Raw genomic sequence first — 17957 nt, 5'->3', positions numbered from 1 at the left:
ATTTTCTGAGTACTGAATTGTTTCAGTAAACTTGTTTGACTTTAATTCACATCATGTTTTTTTTGTTTTGTTTTTTAAATATTACTTTTTCTAAAATTATAGTCCTACTTAAAAAAAAAAAATCCCAATATATCGCCTTATGGACAGTATCGGAATATATTGCAATATATTTGTAACTGCCTCTGTCGCCAATTTATTCCTGTATTAGCACTTTTACTATTTTCGTTTCTTCTGAATTTAATGTTAACAGCAAGACGGAACTAATTATTGGTTCCGCCCGGAGGTTTCCGGCCGGGCGCTTTTGAGCGACGCACTGAGAAAAACATTACCGCGAAAGAGACTGATGTGTCCGCTGTTATCGTGTTTAAGTGCATAAGTTTACAAGAAAATAGGCAGAAAGAAGATACAGAAGATCTGAAAGAATGTTTTAGCACCTCCATGTGATAAGCAGCAATGAGGTTTGTTACCGTTCATTTTGCTGTGATGGTGTTTGTGTTTACATATGTTTTCATGTGTATTTTTGTGATGTAACGTTATAACATATAAGGTGTCTAACGTTAGCTGTATATGGGCTTGATTATGACACAATATTTGTGAGACATGCATGTAGCATTATTTTTTTGTTTATATTTTCTTTCTTCATCTTCAACCAGTTCTCACGGGTTGACCAGCATTAAAGCCCTGTATTCTAAACAAGACCTCTTGCCTCATGTCTGTCACTGGAGGAGCTACAGTGAGAACTCAACTGCTCTGCATGAGTAGATGAGGAAGACAGTACCAAAGAGCCGTAATCCATGGACAAGAAGGGACATCTCTACATCCAAGACCGTGCATCTGCCCCTGACATTTACGCATCCGCAGCATCCACAGAAGAATCCAGGTGCCTTTCCACGAATCCGGATGAAGTTAAGAAGCTTAAATATTTCCCACAAGAGACTGTGACACATCCCTTTTTTGCCGTCATATTCATACGGTATAATTGCGTGCATGTTTAAGTGTTAACTAAGCTGCAATTAAGAGACTTGAAATGAAAATATTCTGCACAAAAGACTGAATTTTGCATTTTGTAGAATAACAAGATATAGATTTGTGTGAAATAGATCTAAAAAAAAAAAAAAAAAAAATTCTAAAAACTAATACCAGTAGTAGAAAGTTTAGAAATGTGAATAGCTAAAGAGAAGTGAATCACTTAGCTTTTTGCCAAATTACATTTAACCCAAAATTAAGTACACCAAGTAACAATGTCAGAGCCTAGTCATACATCTAGCAGAAAGCAGGTTAGTGCAGGAAAAAATATAGAGCAACAGTGCATAGACATGCAACTACAAGCCACTAAAGGCACAAGAGCTGATGACCACACTTCCTCACAAGAACCACGAAGGAGCCAAAGAGTCCGAAAATTAACGGAAAAGGGCCAAGAGCTGTACAGTGAGCAAATAAGAAGATTTGCTCACCGTTTCTCTGTGAGTTATGAGGAGTGGAAGGCTATCGCTAAGGACGCCAAGCAAGCCCTGAGTGGACAATGCTCTAAAAACCTGCTACATGAATACATCAGCAAAGTAAGCATGGCCTCAAAGAATCTGAACACTGCTTATGAAGAGTTGAGGCACATAGACAACCCTGACCAAGACACACGTCGCAGAATTGACACCTGTGATGCAGTAACCAGGAAGATCATCCAAAACGCAAAGGATCGTTTGGAGACAGCAGATAACGGTGAAGGAAATGAAGAACAAGGCCACAGGGCGACATCGTCTATATTCAAGTCTGCAGCCTCAGACAAGATAAGTGTCAAATCCCAATTCACTAAGTCCTCTCATGCTCAAGGCAGCTCCAGACATTCAAGTCGGATTTCTGCAAGCAGACAAGATGCCGCTGCTGAAGTTGCTGCCAATGAAGCTACTCTAGAAGTACTACTAGAACAAGAGTGTTGCATTGAGGAATTGGAAAGGCTTGAAGCTGAAGCTGCAGAGAGACAAAAGGTGCTAGATGCAAAGCGCAGACAACTGGAGCGACTAGAGACAATTAAAAAGTTAAAAGCTGCTAAGGCACGTCAGCGAGTGTATGATCAGAGTGAGTGCTCAGATGAAGAAATAAGCAGTCTACTCCATCACAGTGTCTGTATTAAGGGAAGGGAAGAAGCGAAACATGAAAATAATCCGTTGCAGCACCATTCCTCACCACAAGACTGGGCACACTCAAAGCAAGATGAAAGTACAGCAGCTCTTGTGAGAGCACTTGCAGAGTCCATCAGTGCAGGTCGTCTTCCTATACCTGAACCAACAATATTCAGTGGCGACCCACTCAGATTCAATGACTGGAAGGTTTCGTTTCAGACACTCATTGATCGGAAAAACATTCCAACTGAAGAAAAGATATATTACTTGCGAAAGTATGTGGGTGGACCTGCTAAAAAGGCTATAGAGAGCTACTTCCTGCTTGGTTCAGAGTCAGCCTATCATGCAGCTTGGAGGATCCTCGAAGAAAGATATGGGAATCCTTTCCTCATAGCCAAAGCCTTCAGAGACAAGCTGGAGGGATGGCCCAAGATAAGCTCCAAATGCAGTATTGAACTTCAAGAGTTTGTTGATTTCCTTCGGAGCTGTGAGGCTGCTATGACTCAGATCACAGGCCTCAATGTACTCAATGACTGCAATGAGAACCAGAAGTTACTTGCAAAACTTCCAGACTGGCTGACCTCGAGATGGAACAGAAAGGTAATAGAAGTGGAGGAAGAAAGTCACACATTTCCAAACTTCCAGCAATTTGTAGAGTTTCTCACACGTGAAGCTAAGATTGCAAATAACCCAATAACATCTTTCCATGCTCTGAAACCTGCTGAAGATAAGCAGATCAAGGTTTTAAAGAACAGAGCTGTAGGAGCTAAAGTACTAGCAACTAACTCAGATGAAAGGGCTTCCTCCACAAGCTGTTTCTTTTGTGAGAAGTCAGGACACAGTCTACACAAGTGTTGGAAGTTTATGGATAAGACCATCTCTGAGCGAATCAAGTTTGTTCAAGGGATGAAGTTGTGCTTTGGCTGTCTGAAGCCTGGCCATCGCTCAAAAGAGTGTGAAAGTAGGAAGATCTGCGATACCTGTGAGAAAGGACATCCAACCTGCTTACACGATAATCGCAGCAAAGAAAGAGGAATGTCAACAAGGACTGGTAGGGAAATGGAGCATGACAAGTCAAGAGAAGGAACAACAGATCGCTCACAAGAAAAGATGACAAGAACACCACGCGAGGTAACGTCTAACAGAGTTATCCAGAACGTTAAAAGTACCCATACATCCTCAGTCATTCCTGTGTGGCTGTCAACTACAAGTAAGCCAAGTCATGAAGTTCTTGTGTACGCTCTCCTCGATACTCAGAGTGACACAACCTTCATCCTTGAAGAGACAGTTAAGGTGCTTCACACTAAAATTGAACCAGTCCAGTTAAAGCTCTCCACAATGACTTCAAGAAATACAGTGGTGCCTAGCACAAAGCTGACTGGTCTACAAATAAGAGGATTCTACTCAGATAAGGTAATCTCTCTGCCAGTAACTTACTCAAGAGAATTCATCCCTGCAAACAGAGATCACATTCCCACACCAGAGACTGCCAAGTCATGGTCTCACCTTGAGCACATTGCAGATGAAATTGCTCCTCTACAGAGCTGTGACATCGGCCTACTAATTGGCTACAACTGCCCTCAAGCTCTTGTACCAAGACAAGTGGTTGCTGGAGAAGAAAGTGAGCCCTTTGCTCAGAGAACAGACTTGGGTTGGAGTATAGTTGGTTATGGCAACCCATGTCTTGACTTTGGAGATGCCTTTGGAACAAGTCATCAGGTCATTGTGAAGCAAGTGATATCAGTTCTTCCAAATCTCCCAAGCGAAGTGCACTATGTCTGTAGAACACAGATCAAGGAAGTAATCCTTCCTACAGATGTCATCAAGGTGTTGGAATCTGATTTCGTAGAAAGGGCTTCGGAAGACGAACACCTTTCTCAAGAGGATCTTCAGTTCATGTCAATCATGAAAAGCGGCATCAGACTCAAGGAGGACGGGCACTATGAAATGCCACTTCCCTTCAAGAAAGAAAGACCAAACTTACCAGACAACAAGATATGTGGCATTCACCGTCTCAGATGTCTGGAGAAAAGGTTAAAGGGAAATGAGCAGTACTATAAAGACTATAAGGCCTTCATGGAGGAGACAATAGCTCGTGGAGATGCTGAGCTTGTCCCTGAAGAGGATATCAGCAAGACTCCAGCGTGGTACATTCCTCACCATGGGGTGTATCATCCCCAAAAGCCTGGTAAAATCCGTGTCGTTTTTGACTGCTCCGTTAGGTTTCAAGGGACATCCCTGAATGACCATCTCCTGACTGGCCCAGAGTTAACCAACACCTTGGTGGGAGTTTTGTGTCGGTTCAGAAAGGGTCGTGTGGCAGTTATGTGTGACATAGAACGGATGTTCCACCAGTTCCATGTTAAGCAAGAGGACCAAGATTATCTCAGATTCTTGTGGTGGAAGGATGGAGATCTTAAAACCCAGCCCTCCATTTATCGAATGAAGGTCCACTTGTTCGGTGCAGCTTCATCACCTGGATGTGCTAACTATGGCCTAAAGCATCTTGCCGCTCAAGGACAAGAACGTTTTAGAGAAGAAACCATCAGGTTCATCCAGAAGAACTTCTACGTCGACGATGGATTGACAAGTGTAGAATCTGAAGACCAAGCAATCCAACTAGTGAATGAAGCAAGAGAGCTGTGTCGCACAGGAAAACTTCGACTGCACAAGTTCATCTCCAACAGCAAAGAAGTCTTAGACGCAATTCCCGAGGAAGAGTGTGCTAAAGCTGTCAAGGATTTGACCATGATGTTGGGAGAACCACTGATGGAAAGAGCACTAGGGGTACAGTGGTGTGTAACTTCTGATGAGCTGCAGTTTAGAGTGGTTGTCAAAGAAAATCCACTTACACGCAGAGGGGTCCTGTCCACAGTTGCTTCTGTGTATGACCCACTTGGATTTGTGGCACCCTTCATCCTGGTAGGAAAGAAGATCCTGCAGCAGATGTGTCGTGACAAGCTCAGTTGGGATGATCCTTTGCCTGATGACCTTAGACCCCTGTGGGAGTCTTGGGTGCAAGATCTAAAAAACTTGGCTGAGGTGAGAGTCCAAAGACACTATCTGCCATCAAGCTTCAAGGTCCAACATTATGAGCTCCACCACTTCTCTGACGCCAGCGTGTCAGGCTATGGAGAGTGCTCGTATTTACGAGCAGTCAGTACATCAGGTGAAGTCCACTGCTCCTTAGTCATGGGAAAGTCAAGAGTAGCTCCTACTAAAGTCATGACTATACCAAGACTCGAGCTGTCAGCAGCAGTGGTAGCAGTCCGGACCAGTGACATGCTTAAGAAAGAACTAGAAATAGACTGCCAACAAGAATGTTTCTGGACTGATTCAAAGGTGGTACTTGGGTACATCGGTAATGAAGCCAGAAGATTTCATGTTTATGTAGCAAATCGAGTTGAGCGTATTAGACTAAGTACAGATGCCGGACAATGGAGATATGTAGCTTCAGAAGATAACCCAGCTGATCACGCCTCAAGGGGTGTCACGGCAAAACAACTCACAGCTTCTAACTGGTTCACAGGTCCAGAGTTTCTTTGGCAGAAAGAGTTACCAACTGGAGAAATCATGGTGGGAGAGATCGAGAGCAGTGACCCAGAGGTCAAGAAAGCTCAGGTTCATGACACTCAGGCAAAAGAAGCAAAAACACTCCTAGAGCGTCTGCACAAGTTCTCAGACTGGGCAAGATTGGTGAAAGCTGTTGCCAGACTCAAGCGCCTTGCTAAGGAAATCAAAGGTCTCAAGCCAAGATCCAGTGATGCCTCAAGCTTGGAGGAAAGGAAAGAGGCGGAGCTGACCATAATCAAGATGGTGCAGGAAGCAACTCTCTGTCAAGAAATTCAATGCCTTAGACATCATAAGGAGACAAAGCTCAAAGACAAAGTCAGCCAGCTGCACAAGCTATGTCCATTCCTGGATGATCAAGGTGTAATGAGAGTAGGAGGCCGCTTACCTCATGCTGCCCTACATCTACATGTGAGGCATCCAGCAATCCTTCCTAGAGACAGTCATGTGTCTGCATTGCTCATCAAGCACTATCATGAAAGAGTGTACCATCAAGGTCGAGGAATGACTATTAATGAACTCCGAGCCAATGGTATATGGATCCTGGGTTGCAGCAAGCTTGTTTCATCCCATATTCACAAGTGCACACGTTGCAGAAAGTTCCGAAGATGCACAGAGCAACAAAGGATGGCCGACCTTCCAGAAGATCGGATGGAAACAACTGCACCATTCACTTACTGTGGAATGGACTGCTTCGGACCGTTTCACATTAAGGAAGGAAGAAAGGAGCTAAAGCGTTATGGGCTGTTGCTCACCTGCATGTGTTCCAGAGGAGTTCACATTGAAGCACTTGATGACTTGACCTCAGATGCCTTTATCAATGCTCTGCGTTCGTTCATCGCCATTCGGGGATCAGTAAGGCAGATAAGGTGTGATCAAGGGACAAACTTTGTCGGAGCAAGGCGTGAGTTCATTGAAGCATTGAAACAGATGGATCAAGAGGAGCTCAAGGATTTGGGCTGCGAGTTCATCATGAACACCCCGGCCTCAAGTCATATGGGTGGTGTCTGGGAAAGGCAGATACGCACTGTCAGAAGTGTCCTGGCGTCCATTCTACAACAGTCGTCCAGACAACTAGACTCCTCTTCCCTACGAACATTTCTATATGAGGCCATGGCGGTTGTGAATAGCAGACCTCTAACCACTGATCATCTGAACGATTCTACTAGTCCAGAGCCCTTGACACCAAACCATATCTTGACCATGAAGTCCACAATCATTCTCCCACCTCCTGGAAGGTTTGTCAAGGAAGATCTCTACCTCCGCAAAAGATGGCGCAGAGTTCAACTCTTAACCAACAACTTTTGGGTACGGTGGAAAAAGGAGTACCTCTTAAATCTCCAACACAGACAGAAGTGGACCAAAGATCGCAGAAATGCAAAGGTCGGTGACATTGTTCTGTTGCAAGATGTTGCCACACCGCGAAACCAATGGAAGCTAGCAAGAGTCATCGAGGTGTATCCTGGAAGTGATGAAAGAGTGAGGAGACTCAAGTTACTTATCAGTGACTCCTCCCTGGATGGAAGAGGAAAGCGTACTTCCAAACCTGTTTACCTGGAGAGACCCATTCAGAAAACAGTTACATTGATAGAAGCAGACTGATGGTTCAATCATACACACAGACACAGTTTATTAGTTGTTTATTAGGATAGAGTTCAATTTTATTTATTCATGCAATATGTTTGTCTCCAAGTTTAAGAAATCACTTGTGATTTGGTGGGAGTGTAACTGCCTCTGTCGCCAATTTATTCCTGTATTAGCACTTTTACTATTTTCGTTTCTTCTGAATTTAATGTTAACAGCAAGACGGAACTAATTATTGGTTCCGCCCGGAGGTTTCCGGCCGGGCGCTTTTGAGCGACGCACTGAGAAAAACATTACCGCGAAAGAGACTGATGTGTCCGCTGTTATCGTGTTTAAGTGCATAAGTTTACAAGAAAATAGGCAGAAAGAAGATACAGAAGATCTGAAAGAATGTTTTAGCACCTCCATGTGATAAGCAGCAATGAGGTTTGTTACCGTTCATTTTGCTGTGATGGTGTTTGTGTTTACATATGTTTTCATGTGTATTTTTGTGATGTAACGTTATAACATATAAGGTGTCTAACGTTAGCTGTATATGGGCTTGATTATGACACAATATTTGTGAGACATGCATGTAGCATTATTTTTTTGTTTATATTTTCTTTCTTCATCTTCAACCAGTTCTCACGGGTTGACCAGCATTAAAGCCCTGTATTCTAAACAAGACCTCTTGCCTCATGTCTGTCACTGGAGGAGCTACAATATTGAATCGTGACCCATGAATCGTGATGCGTATCGTATCGCCAGATTCTTGCCAATACACAGCCCTAGGTGGTATCGGATAAAACCCAACCGATACCCAACCCTAGTTATCTCCAATAAAAGTATGACCCCTTTAAAGTTATTAATGTTCTTTAACATATGTTTCAGTATCTAGATTGTACATTAGTACACTTTAATATCTTTATTAAGTTACAATTCTGTTCAGGTTATAAGCTTTCAGATAAGACAAAACATGTTCGAACACATAAAACAATGTGTATGGTGTCGTTATTTAAGCCTAGTTCACACTACGTGATTTTAAGCCCGATTTAAGCCCGATTAGCAAATCATTGAGTCGCCGACAAGTCAGGGTGTTATCGCGTGCAAATCTCGGGCGCTTAGCGGACGATTAACGCTCGCCAATCCGTTAGTGTGAAAGAGCCAACAACGCATCAAAGACAGCTCGCAGACACCTCGCAGACAGGTCACCGAGCTCAGAAAAATATCTAGCATGCTAGATATCTCGAGCAGTCGCGCGACTCAATCTCAGTGATGTCATGAGTACAGCCAATCATAGCAACGCATGGGTTGAGGACACCAGGTAAATTTTTTTTCTCAGAGCAGATCGTCGAGCAAACAGTGTGCAGCACTAGTTTCTGTCTGACGTCCATGTTCGTATGTTGTGTTCTTCTCTGCAGTTTCGCGTCATTTCTGGTTCGTTTTATTGCGTGGTTTTTCGTGACAAAACATGGTTTCTAGACCAGATAGAATCGTGTTGTTGTCAACTCGTTATTTGTTTGATTATTTTCAGGATTTAGACCGTACTATAGTACTGAAACAGCTCTCATTGAGTCACAAATGATATGCTCGTATCATCCGATCGTGGTTGTATCTCTATGTAGTGCGTTGTCAACTCGTGTAGTGAGTTACCTCCTGTTGTGGATCAACCACGTTGTGTTGTGTGGTGTGAACAGCTAAACAACTTGAACACTCATGATTTCACTGAGAGCAAGTCATGTAGTGTGAACTGCACAGTTCAGCCCGACATTTTAAAATCATGTAGTGTGAACTAGGCTTTAGGCTACCACTGTGTCATTCATGTTTTTGTATTATTGATGTTTTAGCCATGTCATATTGTGAGCAATAACAGTATCATCTTTCAATAGAGCATTTTTACAGGCTTTTGTCACCCTGACTCAAATTAATGTGTTTCTAACAGCAAACACTCAGAATAAAGTGAGATGATCTACTGATGATCCTGAATGGCTTGTTGAATGAGTGTTGATAGTCTGAGGATCATCAATATTAACAGATCTGCTGAAAACACTCTTTATTTCATGACAATAGCTCCTGTTTTCACCTCATTTATTATGCTGATGTCTTCAGATCTCCTGTAAATTGACACTTAAAGCTCATTTCATTGGTGGCAGACTGAGGGGATTTGGTGGTTAGTTCTTTAGGCCTGTGTATAACTGTTTTTCTTACCATTATTTATATTTGAAATAATTTCATTACATTATTTATATTCTGTTATCAGTAAGTATAAAACAAACTCAGTAACAGATATATTTTAATTTGGGCAGATCAGCTCCTCCCACTAAAATTTACCAAAATTGAAGTCCCTCCCACATCAGTCATATCACCAGCGAAGCTCCGCCCACTTCGATTCTCCTATAAATGCTGGAATATTCCCATCATCTACAAGTGAAGTTGAGCAAAGACTGAGTTTATTAAAGAGGACAGTGAGAACATGAGTGATCCAGAACCCTGCAGAATGAAACACACTGAAGATCCTGAAGAACAAAGAGGTTGGTGTTTATTCTTCATTCATTCATGATGCTGGAGAACATTCATGTTGGAAACATTCAAGCCCTTCATCATATTTAGAAAAATAGTTAATCTATGAAATGGGTACAAAAGTTTTGGTTTTCAAATTGGTCAGTAACGCAAGGTTTGAAAAATGTTCATATTGATTGTCAACATCAAGTCAAACCTTTTTTTTAAAGAATCGGTTCAGGCACTGGTGCCTATTAAAAAGATTCGATTTGGCACTGATTTCATAAAAAAAATAAAAAATACCCAACCCAAGATTATTCTTCTTACAGTAACTTTGGTTACTGTTTATTATAACCAATACATAGGGATGCACCTATATGGAAATTTTATCAGATACCGATAACTGATCATACTTTAATAATATATTAATATAATATATTTAATATAATAATAATAATATATTGGCTGATTAATCTATATTTGTATAGAATTTAGATTTCTCACCATTAAAAATTCATGTCCCAGACACACAATTATAATTATGTTTTCTTGATAATTTTATGTAGCATAGGCTATATGACACACTTGCACTGCGCTGTTTTTATCTGTGCGTTTACACAAAACTTATCTCGCAGAGATCATTATCTCCAATCATTTATATGTTTCATAGGTTATATAGAAGATGTTAATATAATCTGGGGAGGTTTAAACGTGGGGATCAGTCTAGACTTTCAGCTTGTGAATTTATTTTACTGACACTGTTGTGATATGTCACACTGTGATAAATTCAATGTATAACAAATAATAATGAATACAAAATATAACAATATACAATCTGCTCGAATTGACTGCAAAAAGTTTATGTTCTTGTTTCTGTGGCAAGCAGAGCGGGAACTGGATTTGAACTGGAAGACAAGGAAATGTGTTTATTTAACTTTATTTAACCCTCATGTGGTGTTCGGGTCAATTTGACCCGGAAAAGATTTTCTTTTTCCTGAAAATACTAGTTAATGTTATCGCTTTGGACTGAAACATAGTGACTTTGTTCCCATGCGGTATAACTATATTTGTTTTCTGAACATTTTCGTATTTTTTTGTGGGAGTTCTGTTACCTTGTTACACTGTTACCTTGTTACACGATTAATCAGATGCAAACAGAAATATAAAACCAGTCCTAATTGAAAGAGAACAAGTTGACAAAAAGATTGAATCCAAGATTGGGTGAAAATATGGTATAATGAGTGATTTATAAGCTATTTTTTATAGGCCGGTCATTTTTGACCGGGAACACCACAAGTGTGACTATGTTCCATATTTTTTACAAAACAAAAGTTTCAAAACAAAATTCCTGGTAAAACATTAGAGTAGACTAGTGTGATGAACAGTAGCCATTTTTTTCAATTTTTTTTTTCATATTTCCAAATTTACTCAAATTATTTATTTTTTACTCAAAAAATGAGATGCCTACTCTCAGACAAACGAGGCCCACGATTAATCAGATGCAAACAGAAATATAAAACCAGTCCTAATTGAAAGAGAACAAGTTGACAAAAAGATTGAATCCAAGATTGGGTGAAAATATGGTATAATGAGTGATTTATACGCTATTTTTTATAGGCAGGTCATTTTTGACCGGGAACACCACAAGTGTGACTATGTTCCATATTTTTTACAAAACAAAAGTTTCAAAACAAAATTCCTGGTAAAAAAATTAGAGTAGACTAGTGTGATGAACAGTAGCCATTTTTTTCAAAAAATTTTTTTTCATATTTCCAAATTTACTCATAAATTATTTATTTTTTACTCAAAAAATGAGATGCCTACTCTCAGACAAACGAGGCCCACGATTAATCAGATGCAAACAGAAATATAAAACCAGTCCTAATTGAAAGAGAACAAGTTGACAAAAAGATTGAATCCAAGATTGGGTGAAAATATGGTATAATGAGTGATTTATAAGCTATTTTTTATAGGCCGGTCATTTTTGACCGGGAACACCACAAGTGTGACTATGTTCCATATTTTTTACAAAACAAAAGTTTCAAAACAAAATTCCTGGTAAAACATTAGAGTAGACTAGTGTGATGAACAGTAGCCATTTTTTTCAATTTTTTTTTTTCATATTTCCAAATTTACTCATAAATTATTTATTTTTTACTCAAAAAATTAGATGCCTACTCTCAGACAAACGAGGCCCACGATTAATCAGATGCAAACAGAAATATAAAACCAGTCCTAATTGAAAGAGAACAAGTTGACAAAAAGATTGAATCCAAGATTGGGTGAAAATATGGTATAATGAGTGATTTATACGCTATTTTTTATAGGCAGGTCATTTTTGACCGGGAACACCACAAGTGTGACTATGTTCCATATTTTTTTACAAAACAAAAGTTTCAAAACAAAATTCCTGGTAAAAAAATTAGAGTAGACTAGTGTGATGAACAGTAGCCATTTTTTTCAAATTTTTTTTTTTCATATTTCCAAATTTACTCATAAATTATTTATTTTTTACTCAAAAAATGAGATGCCTACTCTCAGACAAACGAGGCCCACGATTAATCAGATGCAAACAGAAATATAAAACCAGTCCTAATTGAAAGAGAACAAGTTGACAAAAAGATTGAATCCAAGATTGGGTGAAAATATGGTATAATGAGTGATTTATAAGCTATTTTTTATAGGCCGGTCATTTTTGACCGGGAACACCACAAGTGTGACTATGTTCCATATTTTTTACAAAACAAAAGTTTCAAAACAAAATTCCTGGTAAAACATTAGAGTAGACTAGTGTGATGAACAGTAGCCATTTTTTTCAATTTTTTTTTTGCATATTTCCAAATTTACTCATAAATTATTTATTTTTTACTCAAAAAATGAGATGCCTACTCTCAGACAAACGAGGCCCACGATTAATCAGATGCAAACAGAAATATAAAACCAGTCCTAATTGAAAGAGAACAAGTTGACAAAAAGATTGAACCCAAGATTGGGTTAAAATATGGTATAATGAGTGATTTATAAGCTATTTTTTATAGACCGGTCATTTTTGACCGGGAACACCACAAGTGTTAGGTTTTTGAACACCACATGAGGGTTAATTCATATTTAAAAAACGGTAAAATGGTAATATTTAATAGCAGTTGTCCATTTTTATGTCTTTCACTTCATTTTTTTTTCTCTTTCTCTCTTTGTATTATTGTTATTATTTTTTCCACTTCAGACCTGATGGACGAGAACGAGGAGAGTGAAGAACACTTGCGTCGCTCAAAGAATAAACAGACAATTTTAAATAAAAGAAAAAGTTTCACACGCAAAGAACATCTTGAGGTTCACATGAGAGTTCACACTAAAGAGAAACCGTTCTCATGCGATCTATGTGGGAAGAGTTTCACACAATTAGCAAACCTTAAGGGTCACATGAGGATCCACACCGGAGAAAAGCCGTTCACATGTGATCAGTGTGAAAAGAGATTCTCACACAAAAAAACTCTTAAGCTTCACATGATGACCCACACTGGAGAGAAACCATTCTCATGCGATCAGTGTGGGTCGAGCTTCACACAAAACTCACATCTTAATGTTCACATGATGATCCACGCTGGAAAGAAGCCGCACACATGTGATCAGTGTGGGTCGAGCTTCACACGAAAAGAAAGTCTTAATGTTCACATGAGGATCCACACTGGAGAAAAGCCGTACGCATGCTATCAGTGTGGGAAGTGTTTCCGTCAATCATCATACCTTAAGATTCACATGAGGACCCACACCGGAGAGAAGCCGTACACATGCGATCAGTGCGACAAAACATTTCTTAATGCATCAAACCTGAAGAAACACCTGACAGTTCATACGGAGGAGAAGCCGTATTCATGTTCTGTGTGTGGAAAGAGTTTTTCACTGCTGCAATATTTACATGTACATCAGAAATTTCACACTGATGTGAGAGAATACATGTGCTTTGAGTGTGAGAAGACTTTTACTACAGCTGATCAATTAAAACTGCACCAGAGGATCCACACTGGAGAAAAAAATTACAAGTGTTCACACTGTGACAAGGGATTCAGTCGGTCATCAGATCTAAAAGCGCATGAGAGGATCCACACTGGAGAAAAACCTTACATGTGTTCACACTGTGACAAGAGATTCAATCACTCATCACATCTGAAAACACATGAGAAGATCCACACTGGAGAAAAACCTTACAAGTGTTCACACTGTGACAAGAGATTCAGTCAGTCATCACATCTGAAAACACATATGAAGATCCACAGCGCCGAGAACTCAAACACGTGTGATCAGTGTGGAAAGGTTTTCTATTTTAAAACTCACTTGAAGCGACACATGAAGATCCATACAGTGGAGAAACCACATCAACAGAGTCCGCGATCACAGTAAGTAGTTCATCTTTATGTGCTGAGCATTAAAGTCTCTTCTGTGTAATTTAGTTTCCTAACAGCCACGATGAGCAACAGGTCATCTTGGTGGTTGCTTGCCATCTGTTTCAATTTTTAACATATTATGAGATTTTGAGTTATAATATATCATTATTATGAGATCATTTCTCATTATGAGATGTTAAGTCGTTATTATGAGAAAGCATCTTGTTATTTATATAGTGCTTTTAACAATATAGATCAAACTAAATTAAAGTAACAGATTGTTTTGGCTTAAAGGGTTAGTTCAGCCAAAAATGAAAATTAAGTCATTAATTACTCACCCCCATGCTGTACCAACCCCGTAAGACCTTCGTTCATCTTCGGAACACAAATAAAGATATTTTTGATTGAATCTGAGGGCTGGATCACTCTTCCATAGACAGCCTGAGGGACTGCCTCTTGACGGCCCATAAAGTCATTAAAGAAAAGGTTTAAATATTCCATGTGCCTACAGCGGCTCAATTATAACTTTATCAAGCGACGAGACTACTTTTTGTGCGAAAAAAAAAAACGTAAATAACGACTTTATTCGACTTTCCATTACTTCCTTATGGGCGCATGCGCGAGAACTGAGACGAGACCGTTCTTCTTCGACTACTTTTACCGGCTGCTCACCGCTTAGGAGTTTTACCGCCCCCTACCGTATAAGATGACGTACTGCTTGTAAAAAGAACGTTTTGCGCCTCCGGCTATATCAGTACGTCATCTTATACGGTAGGGGGCGGTAAAACTCCTAAGCGGTGAGCAGCCGGTAACAAAAAGTAGTCGAAGAAGAACGGTCTCGTCTCAGTTCTCGTGCATGCGCCCATAAGGAAGTAATGGAAAGTCGAATAAAGTCGTTATTTACGTTTTTTTTTTCGCACAAAAAGTAGTCTCGTCGCTTGATAAAGTTATAGTTGAGCCACTGTAGGCACATGGAATATTTAAACCTTTTCTTTTAATGACTTTCTGGGCCGTCAAGAGGCAGTCCCTCAGGCTGTCTATGGAAGAGTCATCCAGCCCTCAGATTCAATCAAAAATATCTTTATTTGTGTTCCGAAGATGAACGAAGGTCTTACGGGGTTGGTACAGCATGGGGGTGAGTAATTAATGACTTAATTTTCATTTTTGGGTGAACTAACCCTTTAATGGCCGCTCTAGAATAAAGTTGTTTTCCCGCTAAAGTTCCAGATGATTCTCTTCCGTCGCAGAGATCATTAGGTATTAGCTTAGTGGCCGCTAACACGACACTTTTTTTAACAGAAAACTCTTACATTCTCTATATGCAAACTTTAAAAAAAACGTCAACCTGTGAGAACGCTGATCTTTGTATGTAATCAGCGATATTTAAAAATGTATACGGGAGCCAATGCAGGGTTGACAGAACCGGGCTAATATGGTCGTTCTGGTAAGAACTCGAGCGGCTGTATTTTGAACTAGCTGGAGTTTGTTTATTAACCCCCCAGTGGAGCATTTCAATAACCGGTAACACTTTAGAATACGGTTCCTTCGTTAATGAATAACTACACAAGAACTAATGAGTAACACTATATTAACAATCTAGTAACTACTATTAACAAACAAGAATCTCTGATTAACGAACTAGTAAGTAATAGCGCACAGACGAAAGTGGTAGTTCACTATTAACTAATCAATAACTACTATTTTTTTAATACTTCCCAGAGAACTACTGGAAAACGTTTATTAACAATCTAGTAACTACTATTAACTAAAAGAAACTCTTATTAACGAATTAGTAAGTAATAGCGCACAGATGAAAGTGTTACTAGATACTTCTGTGGGAATTACTAATTATTTGGATTCGTATTATAAAGTGAAGATCATTGGAAGTAACTAGTAATTACTCAAGTGTTACTAAAGACATTTTCTAAAAGTTACTAAAGTTCACCAAAAAATCTCAAACATTTGCACAAATCATGACTAGATCATGTAATAACACTTGAGTAATTACTAGTTAGTTCCAATGATCTTCACTTTATAATACGAATCCAAATAATTAGTAATTCCCACAGAAGTATCTAGTAACACTTTCATCTGTGAGCTATTACTTACTAATTCGTTAATAAGAGTTTCTTTTAGTTAATAGTAGTTACTAGATTATTAATAAACGTTTTCAGTAGTTCTCTGGGAAGTATTAAAAAAACAGTAGTTATTGATTAGTTAATAGTGAACTACCACTTTCGTCTGTGCGCTATTACTTACTAGTTCGTTAATCAGAGATTCTTGTTAGTTAATAATAGTTACTAGATTGTTAATATTGTGTTACTCATTAGTTCTTGTGTAGTTATTCATTAACGAAGGAACCGTATTCTAAAGTGTTACCCAATAATCTAGCCTTGATGTCTTCATCTTCATTGTGTGTTCCTTGCAACCGTTGGTAACACAAGATCAATGTCACTATTATTCTTGTTATTTATTAGTTCTTGAAATATTTATCATGCATATTATCATTTTTGGCAGAACTACCAGAAAGCATCCGGAAGGAGAGGACAGAGAGAACGACAGTGATCCAGAACCTGCCGAATGAAACACACTGAAGATACTGAAGAACCAAGAGGTTGGTGTTTATTCTTCATTCATTCATTCATATTGCTGAAGAACATGCTTCTGCTCACCAGATTTACATTGTTTCATGACCAAACTAGTGACTTGTAACACAAATCATCATTAAAATAGATTATAATTGAGTTGTGCACCAGATTTTATGATGAACTCATCAGTGATCTTGACTTTTGGATTCACTTTTCATTTTACATGTGTCTCTCATTTGAAATCTCACTTTATTTAATGTTTCTTTTAGACCTGATGGACGTGAACAAAGGAAAAACAGAAGCATATAAATCTGTCTCCAGAAGAGTGTCGGGAAAACCAATGTAAATCAAGTCTGGGAAGAAGCGGCTCAGGCTTTCGCTCTGAAATCAGATCTTCTCATTCTGAAGAAAGAGCATTTAACTGTGAACTGTGATAACTGGAGAAGAAGGCCATAACCCTTTTAAGAGAGACATGAATCTGATTTACATTTTTAACTCTATTTTCATGATAAAATCTAGTTTCTCTTCCACTTCCACTCTCCCATGTAAATGCAAGATATACTTTCATGTGTCTTTGAACCTGGACACTTTTCTTCTTTTGAGATGCTTTGGCTGTATGGCTTCGGTCTCTTTTACTTTTACTAAATGTTTGTATTTAAGTAATGCTTGATTAAACCATTTACTCATTTTTCCACTTTCCATGTTTTAATTTTCTCAATAGGGCTTTTAAATGCCTAACTAAATTAGATTTCACCCACACATGACTGACACTGAATGAAATCGCTGTCTGTCTACTTTAATAACAGTTTCACCCTTGATATCCAGTATCATATACATCTCATATACAGTTTGTTCTAGTCAGTTTGATGTTTCAGGCACATCATAAGGCTTCATGAAGTCAGAACAAATACTATGAACTTTAATCAACACATAGATTTTGCTAAATAAACTAAAATTACTATCTCTATCTCACCACACAACTTTACACAATCAGCAGAAAAAGAGAACAGCTGGAATAAGGAAAGTCTGATCACCGTCATGAAATTGGCATGGACGTACAAACTGAAAGGATTAGTTCACTTTTGAAAAAACTTTTGCTGATAATTTACTCATTCCCGTGTCATCCAAGATGTCCATGTCTTTCTTTCCTCAGTCGAAAAGAAATTAAGGTTTTTGATGAAAACATTCCAGGATTTTTCTCCATATAATGGACTTCAATGGGAACCGGATGGTTCAGG

The 17957-nt window shown here is 39.0% G+C and overlaps 2 protein-coding genes across 4 annotated transcripts in view; both read left to right on the top strand.

Annotated features, from left to right (window-relative positions):
* Positions 1 to 17411, top strand: part of LOC120486139 (uncharacterized) — a 128190-nt gene extending 110779 nt beyond the window's left edge. For both annotated transcript variants that reach the window (XM_089129153.1, XM_089129154.1), the window contains 4 exons: positions 9557 to 9781; positions 12973 to 14143; positions 16649 to 16745; positions 16989 to 17411. In XM_089129153.1, coding sequence (XP_088985279.1) covers positions 9724 to 9781; positions 12973 to 14143; positions 16649 to 16715 — 1296 coding nt within the window. In that variant the 5' untranslated portion in view covers positions 9557 to 9723 and the 3' untranslated portion in view covers positions 16716 to 16745; positions 16989 to 17411. The remainder of the gene's footprint in view (positions 1 to 9556; positions 9782 to 12972; positions 14144 to 16648; positions 16746 to 16988) is intronic.
* On the top strand, positions 179 to 7970 carry LOC120479633 (uncharacterized). 2 transcript variants are annotated; one of them, XR_016155275.1, is made up of 2 exons: positions 179 to 7697; positions 7893 to 7970. XR_016155275.1 is itself a non-coding variant. In XM_039672312.2 (2 exons), exon 2 carries the CDS (start codon positions 1242 to 1244, stop codon positions 7287 to 7289), a length of 6048 nt encoding a protein of 2015 aa, XP_039528246.2. In that variant the 5' UTR covers positions 179 to 458; positions 654 to 1241; the 3' UTR covers positions 7290 to 7970. The 2 variants fall into 2 exon arrangements, 1 of the variants encoding a protein (XP_039528246.2); XM_039672312.2 differs by having other exon boundaries at positions 179 to 458; positions 654 to 7970.
* Positions 17412 to 17957: the final 546 nt, after the last annotated feature.

This window comes from Pimephales promelas, chromosome 3 (assembly GCF_988280905.1).
Source record: "Pimephales promelas chromosome 3, fPimPro1.hap1.1, whole genome shotgun sequence".
Classification (NCBI taxonomy): domain Eukaryota; kingdom Metazoa; phylum Chordata; class Actinopteri; order Cypriniformes; family Leuciscidae; genus Pimephales; species Pimephales promelas.
The sequence above is the reverse complement of the archived record's forward strand: the minus strand, read 5'-3'. Positions and strand labels throughout refer to the sequence as shown.

What these genes read in the sequence shown, in the direction of transcription:
- LOC120479633 (XM_039672312.2), top strand. Translation starts at nt 1,242, where the DNA reads ATGTCAGAGCCTAGTCATACATCTAGCAGAAAGCAGGTTAGTGCAGGA.